At 49.8% G+C, this 19,685-nt stretch overlaps 6 protein-coding genes across 6 annotated transcripts; 2 read left to right on the top strand and 4 right to left on the bottom strand.

Moving 5' to 3' along the window:
• Positions 1–578: 578 nt before the first annotated feature.
• EPUS_05354 (uncharacterized protein) lies at positions 579–2,106 on the top strand (the record flags this gene model as incomplete). Its single annotated transcript, XM_007802210.1, has 2 exons — positions 579–1,373; positions 1,426–2,106. The coding sequence occupies 2 exons, from the start codon at positions 579–581 to the stop codon at positions 2,104–2,106; spliced, it is 1,476 nt and encodes a 491-aa protein (XP_007800401.1).
• A 395-nt stretch (positions 2,107–2,501) lies between these two features.
• EPUS_05353 (uncharacterized protein) lies at positions 2,502–5,090 on the bottom strand (the record flags this gene model as incomplete). The annotated part of the gene is made up of 3 exons (XM_007802209.1): positions 2,502–4,348; positions 4,399–4,934; positions 4,996–5,090. 3 exons carry the CDS (start codon positions 5,088–5,090, stop codon positions 2,502–2,504), a joined length of 2,478 nt encoding a protein of 825 aa, XP_007800400.1.
• A 1,241-nt stretch (positions 5,091–6,331) lies between these two features.
• On the top strand, positions 6,332–10,628 carry EPUS_05352 (uncharacterized protein; the record flags this gene model as incomplete). Its single annotated transcript, XM_007802208.1, has 6 exons — positions 6,332–6,400; positions 6,455–6,604; positions 6,655–7,702; positions 9,654–9,724; positions 10,150–10,329; positions 10,410–10,628. The coding sequence occupies 6 exons, from the start codon at positions 6,332–6,334 to the stop codon at positions 10,626–10,628; spliced, it is 1,737 nt and encodes a 578-aa protein (XP_007800399.1).
• A 2,540-nt stretch (positions 10,629–13,168) lies between these two features.
• EPUS_05351 (uncharacterized protein) lies at positions 13,169–14,150 on the bottom strand (the record flags this gene model as incomplete). Its single annotated transcript, XM_007802207.1, has 2 exons — positions 13,169–14,076; positions 14,129–14,150. 2 exons carry the CDS (start codon positions 14,148–14,150, stop codon positions 13,169–13,171), a joined length of 930 nt encoding a protein of 309 aa, XP_007800398.1.
• A 95-nt stretch (positions 14,151–14,245) lies between these two features.
• On the bottom strand, positions 14,246–15,163 carry EPUS_05350 (uncharacterized protein; the record flags this gene model as incomplete). The annotated part of the gene is made up of 1 exon (XM_007802206.1): positions 14,246–15,163. One exon carries the CDS (start codon positions 15,161–15,163, stop codon positions 14,246–14,248), a length of 918 nt encoding a protein of 305 aa, XP_007800397.1.
• An 860-nt stretch (positions 15,164–16,023) lies between these two features.
• On the bottom strand, positions 16,024–17,718 carry EPUS_05349 (uncharacterized protein; the record flags this gene model as incomplete). The annotated part of the gene is made up of 1 exon (XM_007802205.1): positions 16,024–17,718. The coding sequence occupies one exon, from the start codon at positions 17,716–17,718 to the stop codon at positions 16,024–16,026; it is 1,695 nt and encodes a 564-aa protein (XP_007800396.1).
• Positions 17,719–19,685: the final 1,967 nt, after the last annotated feature.

Here is a 19,685-nt window from a genome sequence, read left to right as displayed (position 1 = left end):
TAGAATCTGAATGCAGCACCGCACCCGCAGAACCAATTCGGAACAAGGCAGTCCGTGCATGGCGTCAGTTCGGCCACTACTGCAGTGTACCGTCCTTCATCCTCGTTTAGGGGAGGGCATCTTGAAGATGTGGTAAGTGGCGCTGCTTCTGGACCTCGAAGGGAGGAGACCGCTTGAACTGGTGGGTCCAGAGGTGCCTGTTTTCGCCGGTCTCCCACAAAACCATCCACAGCTTTTCCCAAGCTCCTGTGAAAACCTCGTTTGGGAATTGGATTTGTTGTTCAGTCAGGGTTTGTATATGCCACATCACAGCGGGTGCTACTCTAGAGACTGCGTACGGCTTGCTGCTCTTCGCAGAGCACCATCGGTGCACGAAATCCTACCTGTTCGTGTCATCGTTTGATCCGACACTCCCACAACGATTTCGTGCGTCCTGATTGTGTGCACACGGTCTTCTTATACGTCCAGTAATGACAAGCGAGATTGTCACAGCTCTTGTTACCATTTGAGATGCACCAAACACTCTGAGGACTAGATGTGTTCATTCAACGGCATTGTTCAAGAACAACACTTTCAAAATGCAGCAAGCAGGGTGTGCGCAGAAGATGATAGACGAGGACGCATTTCGTTCATCCGTCCTTCGATCACCGCCAGACGTGACCGAGGACGAACTTGATCACCGACTTGGACTTGAAGCCCATGTGCTCGGCTTACAATATCGGCTGCCAGGTGCTGGTCTCCTGACTTCCTCAACCTCTGCAATGACCGTTGCATCCGATCCAGAAGAGCCGGGTTCTGCCATTTCACAATCTACTGGGCCTACCTCTTGTTCATCGAGTGATAGAAGACACACCTTTCAGCCTTCTTCTGGTCATCCGCCACCAGTTCTTTCTACCCGCTCAATCACACCATCACTCTATTCAATCACGGAGAAGAAAGCTACCGGCCTTCGAAATGGCATAAGAATAATGTCGGTTTTCAGAAAGAGGAGGTCAGCAACATCTAGGGTGGTTGATACGCCTACAAGCAATGAACATGGCGTTCGTGGTACTGCTGCATTCGATGACTACTCCGTCAAGGGAAACTCTGAAAGTCCAGTATCTGCAACCTCGGAGCAGAGCTCATGGTCCACGCCAATACCGCCTATAGCCAACATAAGAACTGGAGATTCTAGCTTGGAAGATAGCGAGGCGATCGAGCGGACAACACAGTGTGCTGCAGTACAAGACTTGCAGTCGCGGCAGCACGATGAGAGAGACCGCTTTCTACATTACCAGAGGGAGTGCCTAGTCTCTCTGCGGGCAGAGCATGAAAAATCCAGAAAGGGGAGAATCGAATTCAAGGAGACTATTTTAAAAGAAACAAAAATCAAGGTATTGACCGGCCCTGCTACTAGCTTGATGACCCCCTTTCTAAGTGCCTCAGAACGAGAAATCCATCACCGACCTCGAATTCCGCCAACTCGAAGCCGAAATGAAATTGATGGAAGACCTCGAGGCCGAGAAGCGCGCCTGCGTCATTCGCCTCAAACACATGGAAGCCTACTGTCACAGTCCCACCACAACATCTAGCCCTATCCCCCCACCTCGAATGGCCCCCGCCTCATCCCCCTCGAATCGTAGCTCCATCGAAGATTTAGCCACACCGCCATCACCACACCAGGAACCGCAAGCACAGCCACAACCGCAGCCACCACTTCAACCTCAAGCTCCCTCACCACCATACACCCGCACCGTAACAGAAAAAGACATCCACAACCTAGCGCAACAATACCGCGAGCGCGACACGATAGAGAGCCTGCACCGCGCCAAGATCGAGGTCCTCAGAGGCCGACAGGAGAAGCAGTACGCCGACTTCATCGCCAAGAAAGCCCGCGAGATGGAGGATCTCGAAGCCGAACACGCCGGGGCGGTCGCGGCAGCGGAGGCGGAATTCCACGACCAAGAGGAGGCGCTGAAGATGGCGTTCGCGGAGAAGAAGGAGAGGCTCGAGAGGCGCTGGAGGCTCGAGACCCTGATCGAAGTCGCAAGGCAGGAGAGGAATACCGGGCTGAGCTTCGCCACACCGCCGGAGATCGTCGTGCAGCCGGATCCCGTGGGGTCGTGACGAATTTTTTCTAGATGACGACTGACGGCTCATGACTGTTCGGGGGGATTCTGGCAAGTTTTCAACCTTCGCGGGATTTTCACGACGAATGCCGCTGCTTTGGTGATTTGGCACCTGGTGAGAGGCGTCATGTGCTTGCGGCTATGTCCTAATAGCGTCTACGGATAGGTCCTTGTGTTGCTGCTGCTATGCAGAGCACCGAAAAGGCCACATGCGAAACAGACACGCAGGCAGACAGACAGACAGATAGTCGACGCAATGAGAAACAACGACACAGGAGCCATATATTTCTTGTTGTTCAACGGAGCGGATATATGCGTAGACTTGACGGTGAACTTAATTTCTAAGTGACTGTTTCGCTCGCCCTATCCCCCTATCTTTATTCCATGCCCTCCTCATATCCTTCCTCCTCTCCCTGCTTCTCCAGTCCTAGGCTCAATCACCCCCCTATGCAAGCGATCAATACCCAGATGCTCCCTGCCATCCCGCCCGACATAAACCCCAAATACAAATCTCTCCTCACCCGCCTCCCCTCTGACCTCTATCCTCCGCCTCTTCTTTCCCGCTCCCCCTCGCCCCACCAACCTCTCCCTGAGTTCCTCCTTCGACCTCACCCCAACAAACACCGGATCGGCCAAAAGCGGACTCACATACAAAAAGCTGAGATAATCCGCCAATGTGCTGATGGCATGGGGCAGGTACCTCTTCCTCTTGGACCAGACCACCAGAAACGAGAATGCGTAGACGCCCAGGAACACGCAGAGGGCGTAATAAGCCGGCATGGTGGCGGCGATACGGACTTCGGATTGGTTGAAGAACTGGGCGGTGAAGATGCCGCCGGCGAGGACGGGGATGGTGGCGGACAGCACGCTGACGAGCGAGATCCAGGAGACTTTGTAGTCGTGGTTTTGGAGGGCGACGAAGGTGGTTTGGAGTGGGTAGCAGGCCGGGTAGGAGAGGAGGAGGCTGTCTTTTGCGGATGCGCCGTCGAGCGAGGAGGACAGGTTGGCGAAGGGTTGGATGGCGCGGAAGTAGGTGTCGATCGGTTGCCAGGCGAGGAGGAGGACCATCCCGAGGAGGGAGGGCAGGAAGCTGAAGAGGAAGTTCGAGGGCGAAAATCCGTGCGGGTTGGTGACGGTGCGGACGCCACCGGGTGGGAAGCCGCGCTCGACGGCGGAGTTGACAAAGCTGACGATCAGGAATGCCAGGTAGAGGGTTAGCGCTGCGACTATCCAGGCGACGACAGCTGAGTCGCGGAGGAATCGAGGGGTCCAGCGGTAGCGAAAGAAGGGGGAGTGGATGTTGCGGTTGAAAGATTCGGCGTGGGAGTAGCGCTGCTGTTCGATGTCGATGTTTGGCGAGTCGTAGCCTTCCATGTGCTTTCCGTTGCTCGCATTCTGCCCTCTTGAAAGTCTTCGAAGCGGTGCGTTCTCCTCGCCGATTGTGTGGAAGATTTCAGCGGTTCTTGACGTGGTCCAGTAGCCCAGTCGTAAGGGCCTCGGCGGTATGTGTGCTCGTATGGACTCGGAGATCTCTGAACCGTCGAGATCGGTGACGATGTTTGACTTTTGGAAAAGCATGATCAGATCGGCCAGGGACACCGGATCCCACATCAGAGCAGACTCGCGCCTCCGAAAGCGCAGCACGATCAGCACCGTCGCCGCAATGAGCAGGGCATAAAGAGCGACCAAAATCCAAACCACGACCTGGACACTTGTCCACCGCCACCGCTGGAGGCCGTTGATCTCAAACAGCCCAGTCTGAAACATGGAACTGAGTAATGGTACAGTAATATACGAAATCCAGAAAACCAGCAAACACATTCCAACAACTGGTTCGCCACTTTGGAAATGTCTCAAATCTGGAAGGAGAAAATTCGCAGGATGTATGGACATGTCTTGCAACACACGATCTTGAGAACGCCGAGTAGCCATAGAAGCAAAGGGTATAATGCGATAGACAGCCGCTTGCAGAACAAAAATCCAGAAAATGACAATGATGCCCAAAAGCTGTGGCATGAACTGAAAAATGAAATACCTTGCTGTGCCCGTGCCGTCATAATCGTACAATCCATTGTTCTGGAGGCAGTATACATTACAAAATATCAGGGCCGCAATCATCAGTAGGCACACGCAAATAAAGAGTAAGAGCAAAGGTAATCTGAGAAGTGGTGGTAGATAGCCAAGTTGCGGAAATTGAGGATGCTCAGGCGGATCAGCGGTAATATAGATATCGTCAACAACTATACATCTCGTCAGTCTGTCAGTTGCCTTTCTGAGCTGTTGTCCATACCTTGTCTCGAAACCTCTTCAATCGGCATTCGTGGTCTTCGTGGGCGGCGTGCAGCTGGCTTCTGAGGCGTAAGAGCGGCATTATAGCCCAATCCTTCGTCTGAGATGCCACGCTCGCCTGGGTAATCAAGACTAGAGTCTGAGCCCTGCCGCGCCCTTCCCATTAGCTCTTCATCGCGAGTGAGTTGCTCGATGGCAAATCGTATATACGGTGTTTCATCCACCCCAGGCGTTGGAGGGCTGATATTATGTATGTCTCTGTACAGGTCGGAAATTCGAATCCGCGTTTGTGGAGCTTGACTGCGCCTGACATTGAGTGGAGCCGGGTACGCTGTCACAGGTCGAGACGGCAAGGTCATCTCGGAGTCGGCCGTTTTGGTGGCAATTGGTGAGTGTGCTCGGGACGGCGGAGTCTCATACTGTACGGACCGGTTTCGTTGCTCAACGCTCGATGCTTCCGATGCATAGTCTGAGAAGGAAGAATGGTCCGAAGCAGCAAGCGATCGTTGTGAGGGTGTATGTACAAGCTGAGGCTGGCTGGCTGTTACAATGTCAACTCCAACGTTCGGCTGATACTCAGTGCCTCGAGAGGACTTACAGTTCACAGTGTCCAATCTTGCAGTCCCAACATTCATAACGGTCGTAAAAGTATGTCAGTGGGGAGGATAGAGCATCGAAAGTAAAAAGGGCCATGTTGGAAGCTTAAAGACCCGCTTATGTGCATAGTGGAGGGTGTGGTGGTAGAATCCGAGAGGCTGGACAGGGAGGTTGGTGCATTGAACAACCAATCATGAAACCCAGCCACTTCGTTGGGTGCGGTCCACGAACCTGCGAACACATCATACTATAGCTGCGCCGGTAAAATGCAGCAGCTTCCAGGGATCGAGACGTGGTGCCATGTAGGCGGTGTCTGGCAGACGTGGTGATGGCGGAGGTCGATCCAAGCGATGCAGGCAGCAGGGGTTCGGTACTGTCGGTGAGAGCAAGATTCATCGCCCCGCTTGCCACTAACTAGTTAGTTAAGAGGAGTTCGCATACGTCGTACGTATCCGATCCTGCCCCAGCCGTCTCGCGAAAGCGTCTGACAACATAACACAACCTTGATGGCCATCAGTGACAAAGTAATTTAGTCCCAGGTCGAAAGCTTGTCGACTAGCAAATAGCGGCTCTGAAGTGCTCTCTGTGTGCGCACATCTGGCTCTAGCATGACACCGACCCTGCTTCCTTCATACTCTCGACTCCTCGCCCGGTCTTGGGAGGGACAGTTGTCCTAACATGACTCTCTCATATGGCCGCAGTATTCGGTGCCTTTTCAGGCTAAGGATGGGATCATTGATCGGATCGACCAGATAAAGCGACGGCGCCATTGAAGTTTCCCACCCCTTCAGGACACCACATATGGATGAATGTGGCCTGCCAATCACCGTCGTGACTTTGCGACCTGTTGGTTGATTGTGATCAGACACTCGGTCTTCGGTGCGCTATAGCCATAGGGTTGTATTCGAGGACTGTTGTGAGAAGGGACGAACAGGCGACCATCGGTAGAGGCTTTTCTACCCAGTGATGCTTCAGTATTGTTGAGTGAAGGCATGTTAACGAGATGAGGGTAGAGACTTGTGTTACAGTGTGTTGATGCCAGTGCCAGTTGATCAGTTCTACTGCACAACCTACAGACTTACACTGGTATTCCAAATTCTCCAGTCGTCCTTCCCATCCGCTGCGCTTGCCAAATTTGGAGCAAACACGTCGTCGTCCTTGTCCTTCACGTCCACCTTCGCACTCACATCAACCCCGCCGTGGTCTCTCATTTGCCACCCAGCACCGTGTGATTCTCCTCCTTCTCTACATTCTACATTGTATCCTAGTACTGCATCCGTTCTACTTCCTGCGACCCAAGTTCCTGAATTGTTTCCTTTCATCGCGTGTTTGTGATGATGCATTTCAAAACCCTCTGCTCTGCCTTGATTGTGCTCTTTCCTTCGGTGTTAGTCTTAGGCCTGCCGGTACGTGCCAGGTGAGATGAAGTGAAGATACGCTTTGCTGATGGATACCATCAGACGGAGTTGGGTGTGCAACAGTCAGCCGACATCATTGTGCATGATGGCAACGAGTCTGTTCCCTGCTCCCAAATAGGATGCTGGGATGGATTCGCTACTCTGAGCAACGCCACTGGGTATTGTATCTGTCCTCGGTGGAAAAAGCAAGATGTATGTTTGGTTCATTTTGATCTCGTTGACCACCGCGCTGACATTAACAGCTTACAACACCATGCGGCTTTCTCAAATGTCCCAACACCACCAAACTTTACTACGACTCTGTATTCAATCGATGCCTGTGCGAGCCTAAATACGGCCTTCCCTGGCTCATTCACCAAGCTACAGACCGGATTGCTGAGCACAATGCAAGGGTGTATTCTGTGCAGCCCTACTTTCTAGATGATGTCATCTCTTTTCATGTTCAGCTTGCTGGCGCACCGGATGGCTTCAATTTGAATGCCAGCACAACCATCGCAGCTAGCAGCATTGGCACAGATCCAGCGCCTAACCTTGTCCTTATGCCGACGAACATGAAGACCAGGGTTTCCACAGCTGCGGAAGAGACTGCCTTGATCGTTGCAGTTACTTTCGAACCTGGTGACAGTATTACGTATCACGTTCAAATCAGCAACGGCACAGTCTTCAAGCTCCACGGAGACAAGTATGTCCACGACATCGACCTTATCGACCCCAGCGCGCCTCCAAGCCTGTCCATTCTTACCAGCCAGAGTCTATCTTACGTAAAACGTGACGCATGGTTTCAGGATGCAGGAGCAGATCCTTCAATACGGCCCGCTCCGCTCACCACGACGAAGCGTGGCATCGCAGGCCTATCTTCATCGATAACCCTTTCGGAAGAGACATGTCGATCAATTACCTGCAGTAATGATGGTAGTGAGCGACCATATTTCAATCCCTACCTCAAAACTTGCTACTGTAAGAAACTCGATCCACCCAACAACAGCTTTGATAGCTTCCTCAAACGTTCCGTGTCCGATCAAAGTGGTGTTCTTCGAAAACCAACCCCCGAGGCATGTCGTCGTATGGCCAACACTTGTCAGGGAAAGACGGAGCCTTACTTGGACGAGACGACTGGCCAATGCTATTGCGTGGTATACCGCACAGGTATCAAAGAGCCAGTAATCGTTTCTAATACCAATTACTGGCCACGCGCAGAGCATGTGGTCAGCCAGGAAGAGGAAAGTGGCAACTCGGGGAGCCTTGACGAAGCTCCAACGTGTGCGGAGTCTCATAAGATGGACCCCTGTCGTGAGTGGAGTAAAATACACTGCCGCAGTAGAACGGCTGGTGTATGGAATGAGGCTTACAAAAGTTGTTTCTGCGTCCATTACCACAGTACTGTTGTGTACCCACAGAAATTTGGCGAGAACCCTGCATGCCCTGGCGGAGACTCCTGACACATCCTAGGGAGCGCCTACTTGTCACCCTGGGGCATCTTATCCTGTCTGCTAGTCAAAAAAACGGCAAAATCGTTGATCTCACCTCAAGGAAGATGGTGGAGAGTAGTTGTCCAAGTCATGCTTTGTTTGAAAGCTTCTGGAGCTTCCGGCCCTCATTTATGGTGTATCTTCGACTTTTGCTTTCAAACAAGAGACGAACATTGATGTACAAGCGGGGAAACAGAATGAGCATCAGGAGGGGCTGGTGAGCAGTACGGACAGAGAGGGCACGAGGACGGGGTCGAGCTATCTAGATAAAATCATCAATCTTCTCCATTCCATACCGAGGTAGAGCTCTTATTTTGGTGCTGCTGCTAGTGGTATACGTAACGAGTAACATATATGGAACCACTGTCCCTTCCACCTCCCCAGCTGCTTGTCACGCTCTTTTGGCTGCTCGTCCTTGAGTCTACGTCAAAAAGTGAACAGATCAATGCCTCTGATTCAAGACACTGATTCCATAAAGGCATGCGCAGCTGGCCTGACGTTCGTGAGTACGAAGTGAGCAAGTCTTCGCCCCACCACCTTGTCAAAGAAGCTACTACCACTATCTGTAGTTATAGATGCATAAGCACTTCTGGGTATAGTATAGTAGAATGCCATGCTCAGATGAATAGAAAAGGAAACCAGGATCTCTCCCTCCCTCCCTCCCCCCCCTTCCTTGCTTTCTTTCTTTCATCCTCAGTCGGATCGAGAATTTGTGAGTTCTTAGGGACTACTTACCGCCGTCATCTGTTACCGAAATGCTGGGGATAACTGCGTGGATGTTTCTGAGTGGGTGCCATTCTTTCATTTGGGACGTTGAACACGATCCGAGAAATCAGAGACGATGCCAGGAGCCACCCTATAAACCCAGAGGCGATCCTGAGATTCCGCCAAACTAGCAGTTGGCCTTGAGGATACGCGGCGTCATGGAGACGATCATAGCGATGACGGCAATGTATATCACCTCTTAGAATTAAATGCCGGAGGAGATATTGCAAAGACGACGAAAGGACTTCCCTGCCAGCTTCCAGGACTGCGCTTGTCGGCTTGGCGGGGTTGGGTGAATTCGGAAGGGGATAGGACGCTTCTCCCCCGCCGATAAGTGCTTCAGGAAGTCGCAGTCTGCCATTAAGCACTTGTTCCGGGTTCGAGAGCGGTCGCTAGAAGAGGTGGGTTTTCTAGGTAAACACTAGAAACGTGGCCCGGTCCGGAGCTCGGAAGTAGTGGGACTTCCTCCCCACCCTCAAAACAGAGGTACCACACGGAGGTGCACTTCTCAAAACCACCCTCTTTTTTCTATCATCCCTCTTAAGGTAAAAGCAGCTCCAAGCTCACCTACTTGGCTGAAAAGTGCAGTAAGTAAGCTTAAGAATGCGGGCCGCGAGGATTAGCGGACCGCCCCCAGCGCATTCAGGAAAAGAACCACCGGCAAAGACCCGAAAAAAGCGTACTTACTAGTCCAGTCTTAGGTCCAATCTCGTTTTTTTTGAAGCTGTCCATTTTTCATACCAGTCCATTATGCCGCGTCAGCGCTATTCCTACGCCTTACCCCTGTGTTTTGCCTGTTTTCGATGGGTCCATTTCTGCCGCAATTTGTACTTATTTCTGCGCCTGTTTGAGAGAAAAAAGTGCCATTTCTTCTACCTGTTTGACAGCATGTTTAAAACCGCTGAAGAGGCGGAAGATGGAGCCATATTTAGATATCTAAGTGCCACTCAATTTACCCGAAGGGTATAAGCTCGATCTTGTCCCTCTTTCCGCATGTTAATCGCTAGCCACGCAACTCGGATGCCACGTTGGATATTGCCCAGATAGGATATGCGGTACATGCATACTACCTCTGAATGTATGTAACAGAAACTTTGCCAATTGCATTCCTACAATTCCAACATCTCGCACTATCTCCGGCCGCGTCTGCAAGTCCCAATTCCAGCTTGGAGTGGAATTGGAGTGCTGCCATCTCTTGCCCACGGGTCGGGAGGGGTGGGGTTTGATAACAACTCAAGCAGGAATACTGCATAAAGGTGCCTAGATTGCCCCTCATCAGACCCCCTTCACAATCCGAGATTAGCCTATGAAAACCGGCGAGTTATCAGTTGACATAGACTTCATCCATGTTAGCCCTAAGCATCTGGACCCATCTGGCCCGAAGACCCGATTGTGGCTTACTTATGAAAAACTATACATTATCATCTACCAATAATGATGTAAAACGTGTTTGTGGCTTGGGCAACCGGCAGAGTTGGTTGTCACAGTGCGGTGTACTAATAGCTGACTGCTGCCCATGCTCCAGGAGCAAAGCTCAGATTCCTACCCGGACACTCTGACAATTATTCCTCGACCATGGTTACTGCTAGAGAACTCGTCGATAGCCTTGACAGGCGATATAAACACAACTGGGGTGAAGATGTCAAGTACCTGAACCAGAATAATCTGGTAACTGAGAAGAATGTACGAGCCCCACCAAATCCTTTCTATATCATCCATCTAAGATCATACGTTGGTGAGCCAAGTTCTAACAGAGATCTAAGGTTCGCTTATTGGAGAATCGATATCTTAACGCCCGGAACGCATATAGGGAAAAATTCAATGAAATTCTTGCAGCAAATAGACGCAAACCACAAGCCGACGATAAGTGGATACTCGACATCCTCAAAGGCAGATTAGATAACATGGAGTGGGTCAGAGGTGCCATTCATAATCTTTGGACAGCCGTGGGTGCCCAAAACGCTGCTAGGCGGCGCCATTAAGTGACCCGGTCAATGGTGAACAAGTGGAAGGCCAACAGTTGAGAACCTCTATTGAGAATCACCAGAGCCGTATGCTCAGAATATGGTTGCTTAGCCAAAACTCAGGGTTCCATCGCTCAAATTACTGTCACGAGAACACATGTACCGGATGGGAAATGGGTTTCGGGGAGATCGGGAGTCTTGTGCGAGGAAACTGATATCTACTCCCCACATCCAGGATCAATTTGACCGTTTCATATACTTCATTGATCTGCAGAGAGGTCGATGCATTGGTATCCGAGTCAGGTCCCTAAGCCCAGCTCTTAAGAGTCAGCGTGGAAGAAATAGAACCGGTAGGTTGTAGATCGAGATACTGACAACATTCACTAATGAATCCCCAATAAGAGCGCGGCTGGACACCAGAATATTCCCTCGTACCAATACTAATCTTAGTCTCCGTGCTAGTCCGTTCTTCGAACCAGTATACTCTTCGTACCAGTCCAGTAGAAGTGCAACTGATTGGAGCAGAAGGGAAACCAGTCTGTAGGGGACAGCTTAGGCTCTGAAAGCGAGAGGTAGGAGCACCTGTATTTATAGTTGTAGGTGCCACTAGGGCGGCTTGCACAGCCCATGAATAAAAAAAAGCTCATTAATCTTCTCTCTGGACATATAAGGTTGTGAGAAATTTAAAATCCTAGGAGGAAATCTCCCAAAGAGGTTGAACTCTCAGGACGTCTAAGATCCCTAGAGAAAACCTTTTAGTAGCCTGTTCTCCCAGTACTCCGTAGGCTGTTTCTCATAGGGAGATTTAAGGTTTCAGGAGATGATCTCTTGGGATTACGAGGTGCCGCCCAGAAGTAATGAGAAACCAGATTTGGATTAGATTGATACAAGCGTACTGTGATAAGCAATACGCCATTTTGTCTAAGTTCCACCAAGTCTGGTACTTTCTAGATATTAATTCCGTTTCTAATACATCACTCAAATTGCACATTTTTCATCTATGAAAGTTGTTATCGCTCTTATATTATACACAGAACTCCAAGCGAAGGATACAACACTGAGGATTTGTACCAGATAGCTATAACAAGGAGAGAGAGCAAATTCAGCTCCAACGAAGAGGATCTACGGCATCTGATTGGTCAAATACCTGGTCTACACCCTATACCCTCTAGGGCGAATCTCGTTACTTCTGGGCGGCACCTCGTACCCATTGCAAAAGTGCTGCAATTTCTTGGCAGAACCCTCGAATTGCTAGTGCAGCGGGGCAAAATTGCGGTTGAGAGCTCCTTACGCATGAAAAACGTATAGAAATCATTTGAAATTGCTTAGAAACCTCACTGCCGCTTGTATCTTGCTCTATCTTAACTACTGATCTTGAGTATTAAGTTTCTGGTGAGTAGATTACGTCTATTAAAGCTAGCTGTCAAAGTTTTTCGGGAATCGCAGATTGGGTCAGGATCCATGGCTGGAAGATTCCAAAGCCGGACATCTTCAAGCTTCAAGTCTGTTCCCGATTGACTACGCGACGACAAAAAGGGAAAGTGGATTGTCATCCTCGACAATGCTGACAATGCTCGTTTCCTGGTCGAAGCTCCACCGGCTGGGAGGACGGTTCCACACAACCGCTGTTCACATATCAGTCCCTGAGTCAGAATGGATGCATTCTTATCACGGCACCATCCGGAACGTGGCATTGAAGCCTGACTTTGACCGCCCAAGTTCACTGCGGGCGAGGTTTACTACGTCCACTGGTGCCATTCGAAAGTTGTGAGGCGCATGAGGCGCTTCTGTTGACTAACTTAACGTAAATAGTTAGTTAATCCACCAGCTAATGCACGCTGTTTACCCCATCCACACGCAGATTTCAACTCTCTACCACATCACTAGTTCTTGCTCTTTCGAACCAGTCACTCCTTCACCCGCACTATCGCCCAAGAAGAATGGCTCTCCTCCAGAGACGGCAGTAGAAGACGACAGCGAGGATTACACCATCAAATGCATCTGCTCATATGAAGATGATCATGGCAGTACCGTCTACTGCGAGAGATGCGAAACCAGGCAGCATACCATTTTGCTACTACCAGGGCAAGAGCGTCCCTAACACTCACTTCTGCACAGATTGCCAGTGTATCCATCATATCAAATACACCAAATCATGGCCACCATTTGATTTGCTTATATAATCCCAGAGGTCGGTTGAATTGACGAAAGTATGGATTTGGTTTATTTGACTCGATTTGATTCAAATGGACACACTGGTGTAATCCTGAGTCTGGGTTTGAGGGTTATGTTTGAGAACTCTGGAGGTTTGGTTGAAGTATAACACTGTACGCAATCGCCAAAAATGACCTCGTCAAGTGCTCGTTCCGTTTTCCAGACGTTTAGCTTTATTGTTTGATTTGTGTGGCTGTAAAAAAACATTCAAAGACTGACAATTGAAGTCGTTGATCTGAGCATTGAAAGTGGACTCACACTACCCCGGGATACCAAATGGCAGCTCCAACTCCGCAAAATCGTGCTTTAATTTCAGCCTCAGGAGCAGCTAGGACTCCTTTCTATCAAGACAACTCAAACCATCTCTTCTCGCATCCCGTCAAGTCGAAAGCAGTCTCACTGTCCTCGAACACATCGTGAGTGTACGTCCATGTGATTAGGCGATAAGTGCCGTCTTCACATGGTCGAAGAACAACCGGATAGTTCGAACCTTGAAGTACACAGAGCGCATCGCCGAGCTCGATAGCGTGTTTGGCACGACCAATGTAGCCTGTGTCGGTGGTGAAGAATGTTGTCCCCACCGCTGTCGATGCGATGCCGAGGCAATGGTAGAAAAACTCTTTGTAGAGTGCTCCAGAGAAGGGCCCACTGTATCTTTCGTCTTCCCTGTCCTCTGCTATACCTTTCGGTGGCTCGTCGATGTGAGAGTGGCAACCTAGATCGCTCATCTCTCCTGCTCCCTTACCATCTTCGTCACGAAGTCTTTGTGATGCAAGCATTTGCAAGCTCATTGAAGTAAAGTAGTCCACTAGACTTTCTCCTTGCGGGTTTTTGAGCTCTTGCATTGCCTCTTCAATATTCTCCCCTCCCGAGAGGACTTTCCAGACAGCACCCGCCTGAACTAGCTTATATGCTTTGCGGAAATCGAGGCGTGCTGCCAATACCAGCAAGAACCAAAGCACAATTATCGAATAATCATCTAATAAATCTAGGGTGTTCACTGCTGCTTCTTCAGCGAGCTTTTCTGGACCAATGGCTATCGCAGCTCCTCTAACCATAGCAGTGGTGGCTTGCTTGGGCACGTTGCCTATAGTTTTGCTACTTGCTTTATGCAAAGATGAGATCTTCCCAATCTCCGATCCCAGTATCGCTAGGGTCGCACGAGTCGCGTGGTATTTGATGCTGAAAGGTGCTCCTAAATCTGATCCAGTAGGGTGAAAGGGTGGACTGAGATCAGATCCCGTGGGTGCGCCTGGTCGCAGCGTGAACGTACTGTACTCATCTGTGTAGCTATTCCAACCTACTGAAGAGAAATCCACGCACCATGACGGCAATGCATGCTCATTTTGTTTTCGTGGTGAAGCAGCATGCATAAGTAAGTTAAGGTCTTGGCTTGATCGGATCGCTTCCACCATGGCTTCTTAATAGATTTCTTTAATTTGTGCATCATAGTCTGTGGTGATGCTGTGTTCGCTCGCTTCCAACAAGCCAAGAATTGCATAAATGTGGTCCCTAGGATCAGTGGCACCTCTAGCAGCACTAGTGATCAATAGATTTTCAATGTTCATGGCGACCCCTGTTTTTTGTCCTTCATTTCTGTCGCCTCTATCCTTCCATCTGTTTGCAATGAATCCCAAATCTATAAGCGGCTCCATGTCAACGTTGAAAGGAATATAGGTGTGGGTCGTCAACATGAAAAGATGCATGGCACAGCTGTGAAGGACGCTCCAATAGCATTTAACATTGCCGCAGAGAAAGATCGGATCAAAGTTTGCCACGACGATTTCCTGCAAGGTCCACATGCGAGACCACCAAGGGTTGCTGAAAAGTTTCTGCAGGCAAGGTAGGTTTTGAATAAATTCTGGATCCCATCTGTCTGGCCAATCATGATCTTCATTAGCAGTGTAATGAGTTGTGATGTATCGCAGGGCGCCTTCAGTCTCCATATCAGGCTCTCCAAGCCAAATAAGCACCTCTAATGCACCCGCAAAAATATCACGAATTCGAAGTACTTGTGCGTTCTTTTCTTTGAAGTCGTTTTGGTTGATAGATATCGTATCGATCCAGAGACGTCGACCATTGGAGGACTTTCTGAGATAGCGCAGAGCACCTTCCAGGGTTCGTGTCACACTAAACTTCTTTTCATTGAGCATGATGGTGCTCGTTTGCAAGGTACTGCCCCAGACGTATGAAAGAGCTTCATATTCCAGGTGATCACCGAAGTTGTGTGTCTCTATCGAGCATATCAGGGGCGCATGTAGAGACTGTGCTGGCTTGAGGGTGAGAATACCTAATTGAGTATTTGCATTTTCTAGTGGATGATGCCTGAAGAAGTCCATCGTTGACTGTTGATACGACGACCTTGTTTAATTTGTCAGCGGAAGACGGAGTTCTCCGACCACCGCAACTGTTCGCCACGCGCTATTACTCAGAAACGCATACACTCACAAAATGCTGCAGTTAGCATTGCAACGCTGGTTTATGATCTCCTTCTAGGTGATTCTATAGCTTGCCTCTTCTATGCGTATATATAGCGGTCATCCTACTCCTCAGGAGTTGAGATAGCAAGTCAATCAATCCATTCCATCTACTTTCTCTTGCTTACTAATCTAATCTGCACTGCTTCATGGCATACTTCTAACATAATTGACTATGGTGAGCTTGATTCGGATGTACGAAGTAGTGCTTCAAAAGTACGGACTCTTACGGACTTAGGGCCAAGTCCGCCTAACATACTTATGTGAGGTCTTGGCGGCACGGGGTGCATTTTAAATAAGTTATTTCAAGATGATTTCTGGCTGGTGTTATACCTAGTGAATGTTGGTACAGTACTTGGTCAGTAGGAAATGAGGCGCATGACAGAACTTTGTATTTGTCAGAAGTAATCATGTTGTAATCTAATTGGTTGTGCAATTGAGAGAAGAGCAGGGAAGGAGAATCATAAGTTCATTTGTCTCATCGCCGCTTCGCGAATGTGTATATGGTCCACATTCTTGAAACTATGTTCCCTGGGGTATCTCATCATGAGCCAATTAGATCGTGACATTTTCAAATCTTGCCGAGATTCCTCCATTCCTCCATTCGTTTTGGCCGTGAGATACTGCTTTTGTGTGGAAATGCTAAGCATCCTAGATCAAATCATAAACCACTGTATTCTGGGCTACTAGTAGGCAACAGCCTTTGGTGCTCATTGCCTCGCTCAAAGAGTGTTCCTTTTTGTGAAAACGCGAGAGAACCAGCTGCGAACGCGCCCGCCCGATGACGTCTTCCGTCTGCCTCTATTTTCCTTGTCACCAACAAGTGAAGATGTGGTTTTGCAAGAAGTGCTGGATTTCTTCGAAGCCTTACTCGTATTTGACATTCTCCGCGATCTTGACGTTGGTGAACCCGTGCATGACGTTTTCTTTGGCAACGTGACTGGTGGGCTTGGAGCGTCAATAGATCTGGCGGCAACAGGCGAGGTGACTGATGGGTCTGATATGCGCACCGAAGCCATATCGCTTCCGGCTCCGCTTTCTGATGTGCTTGAGAAGCGTAGGCCAGGAGTTTTGATATCCTGTTTTGAGATACGCTTTTGAAGTAAGGCGCCTCTAGAAGCAAAGGGAGCGTTTACGGCTGGAAGCGTTTCGGCGCGTGTTCTCGACGAGGGTTTGATTAGTGGCCGTGAAACCTTCTTATAGAGAGTCCTAGCATGTGATGATGTTCTTTCGTCATCTGTGTCTGAATCGAAGGCTGAGGTTTCTACAAATTGCTCATGGAAAGGCGAGAGAAGCGGTTGGATAGATGATGCTGAGGTTGGTGTGCCCGTTGAGGCTGTGTAAGTTGAAGTCAATTGTGGCGTAGAGACAGATGCATCAGTTGTAGGTGGAGCAGGACTCTGACGCCGAGTCAAAAATGCATGAGAAGGAAGACCGAGATCGAAGTCGACTCCACTGGGTGAGCTTGATTTTGTCTTCAATGGTGAGGAAATGGAACACCCATGCAGCGCAGGACTGAGGGGCTCTGGCTGAGCGATGTCTATTGCCTTGGGCAATTTCTCCCTCCGTTGCATCATCGACCCATTTCTCGGCGGGACAGGAAATGATGAGTAGGCAGTCGGCTGATGGCTCAGAGTTTCGGACTTTGAAAGTAAAGACATGGCAGAGTGCGAAGTGGAGGCAATGCTGGTCGCGACGGAAGACGACGATGGACCGTAGGGATGATGGTGGCCTAAGGTTACACCTAAAGTATGCGAAGGTGCGCGGCTCTGATTCCGAAGCTTAGGTGGTAAAGATGACTGCTTCAATTGCTCAAGCTCAAGAGGAGTGATGCTATGTTTCGAAGGCGCCGAAGAAGCTGGCATCCGCCCAACTAGTTCACTCAATGGTGTGGCAAGAAGTTGTCTTTGCCGTGGAGTATTATAGCTTTGCCCATCGACAGGTCTTACTGAGGAGGATAAAGACTTTTGTGGAAGAGGCGGGAGCAGACTTTGACGTTGAGATACTGCTGAACCAGCTGAATTGGATGAGTTGGAGGAGCAGTAGGTATCCCGAAGTGCTACAGTAGATCCGTGATTTAAGGCCGCGGCCTGAGATAAGCTATGTTCAATCTGTGGACTAAGGTAGCAACCAAAAGAAGGATCAAGAACGGAAACCCGGCGATCAGGGTAGATGGCTCTTTCGTACTGGTATACTGTAGCAGATGAACACATGGTACTTGTTTTGAACATGCCAGGAGCACCGTCCAACGATACTTGGTGAGATATCTTCCAGTATGTTGGGTCTCTGGGTGGATGTAATGGAGGAACGTCCTCGTAGTGAATCTCTATTGGTTCCGCAAGAGCGCTTGATCGCACTGTAATCTTGTTACTGTCCAGATCCGGGTATCCTGTGTTTCTGAGTGGTCCAATTGCCATCAACTGTCAACACGAAGCTCTGACCACCGAAGAAAGCACAGTTACTTTGTTTGACAGAAACCTGGTTTGACGGGAGCTGTGAGATGTGGAGATGAGGTTGGTAAGGGGCGCGGAAATACTTATAGAGAAAGCTGGATCAGATACCTCAGCCAAAAGTGGGTTCCAGAAAACTGCATCGATCAGCACCCAGAAGGGATCCTAAGGGGAGCAATGTCAAGCATTCACAATTGGTCAGAAGCTTATCCCACTTGGCAAGGGATGATTGTGGGTCTCTTGGGAACGACTGTAGCGTGTATAGGACACCAGATGCTGGTCTACGCACATACCAACTCCAATGCGTCCGCGGATATTGCACAGTCTAGAAGCAGCAAAGATCTGCACAGTCCACCTCTTGACGTCCTAGACGAATCCGAACGTCTGGGGAGCTTCGAAGGGATGTCATTTTTCTCACCTGACTGAAGCAACAAAGCATGAGAGCCACGGCTGGACCCAGTCAGGGGTATTTTTCATAACGAAGCTACCTTAGCTTGCAGTAGTGATGAAAAGGACGAAGAAATGGATGGCATGCATAGAGAGGTTGCATGATTGTGGGACTTCTGAAACCGACTTATGTGGTATAGAACCAAAAGGAAGAGGTCATTCCGTGAAGAGACAAGAAATGTGTTGATGAAGGTGAAAGAGATGATCAATCGAGCGAAATCAGCTAGTTGGTGGACTTGCCTCGCTTTTAAGCGAGCAGTTTGCGGAAGAGAATGATTACTTGCGTCTATATCTTGATGCACCGCGAGCGACCTGCATCGGCCGGATATGTCAAAGATCTTCCACCCGCCATTGACAGGCGTTTTATTCTCCGCAGCAAGGCAAGAGATAACATTTGTCGATCCCTCCTTTCGAGAGATGGATGCTTCAGAAGAGGATTTGTAATTCGTAGCATACCAGACCGTGAGCCGGGCAACAGCATTACTGCTTGTGATCGATGTATCAGTAGTAGGACCAGTATTTCGTACTCCCTCGTGTAGAAGCTATTTGTCTTGGTGAAATTCAGTCTGCAATGCGCGGAGCTGCGAGCAGAACAGGGGATCATGGTGGCTGCTTCCTTTCCCCTTTTTCCATGCAGTTTCTTGGCCCTTGTATGCGGATACTTACTGGCCGTTGGAGCTCCGGGATGACGGCGCAGGGTTTCGGCACTTGTATATATGAGATGGACGCAGGTGGGCAGCGACGGAAGGTGTCAAATCATCCAGATACATTTCAATGACAGAGACCGCAGGTGAGATCACAATTGACTTCGGTGTCTATGCGGCCGGAGAAGGTAGACGCAGAGTTACCAGGATGAAGGAGTGAGACAAGACTGGCTGCGGGGAGGCCTGTCATCCATGGGTCTCACAGATCCGTAAGGGAGCTACTGCGAGTCGAATGGACCAATCCCAGGGCACAGACACCAGCCCAAGAGCCGCAAGCATGAGGACGGCGGCATCTGCTGAGGGGTCTTGCAGAGATGAGGAAAAGCTTCCCATGATGTTCGAGATGTGCGAGATGTTGAAAGCAGAGAGACTCGTTTCTACACCCAAGGCGACTCCAGATGGCGCTCATCCAGAATGAGAATGACGCGGTGGACGAAGTGGATAGGGGAGGATTTGTGGTGACAGCTCATCCGTCGGGGGACCAGCTGCCAGCCTCCCGACTTTCCTTTTCCCAGTCCCAATCCCACATTGCCAAATTTCACTGTTGCGAGCCACGGAAATCCACCTCGAGCCGCCGCAAGCTCGCAGAGAGATCATACTATCGCCTCACTGCCGTCGTCGGTGTGGCTGTGCGCAAGATTTAGACAGCTGTCAAGTGGAAATTTCCCGGGAGCTGGTCGAAGAGCTACAGCTGCCCCATGCTGTCATATGCTGCGCATATCTTCGACCTCCCACCATGCCCCATATCACCAGTTAAGACCCTGCACAATTGATAGTCCTGAA

The sequence above is a fragment of the Endocarpon pusillum genome (assembly GCF_000464535.1).
Source record: "Endocarpon pusillum Z07020 unplaced genomic scaffold scaffold1570, whole genome shotgun sequence".
NCBI classification, from domain to species: Eukaryota; Fungi; Ascomycota; class Eurotiomycetes; order Verrucariales; family Verrucariaceae; genus Endocarpon; species Endocarpon pusillum.
The sequence above is the reverse complement of the archived record's forward strand: the minus strand, read 5'-3'. Positions and strand labels throughout refer to the sequence as shown.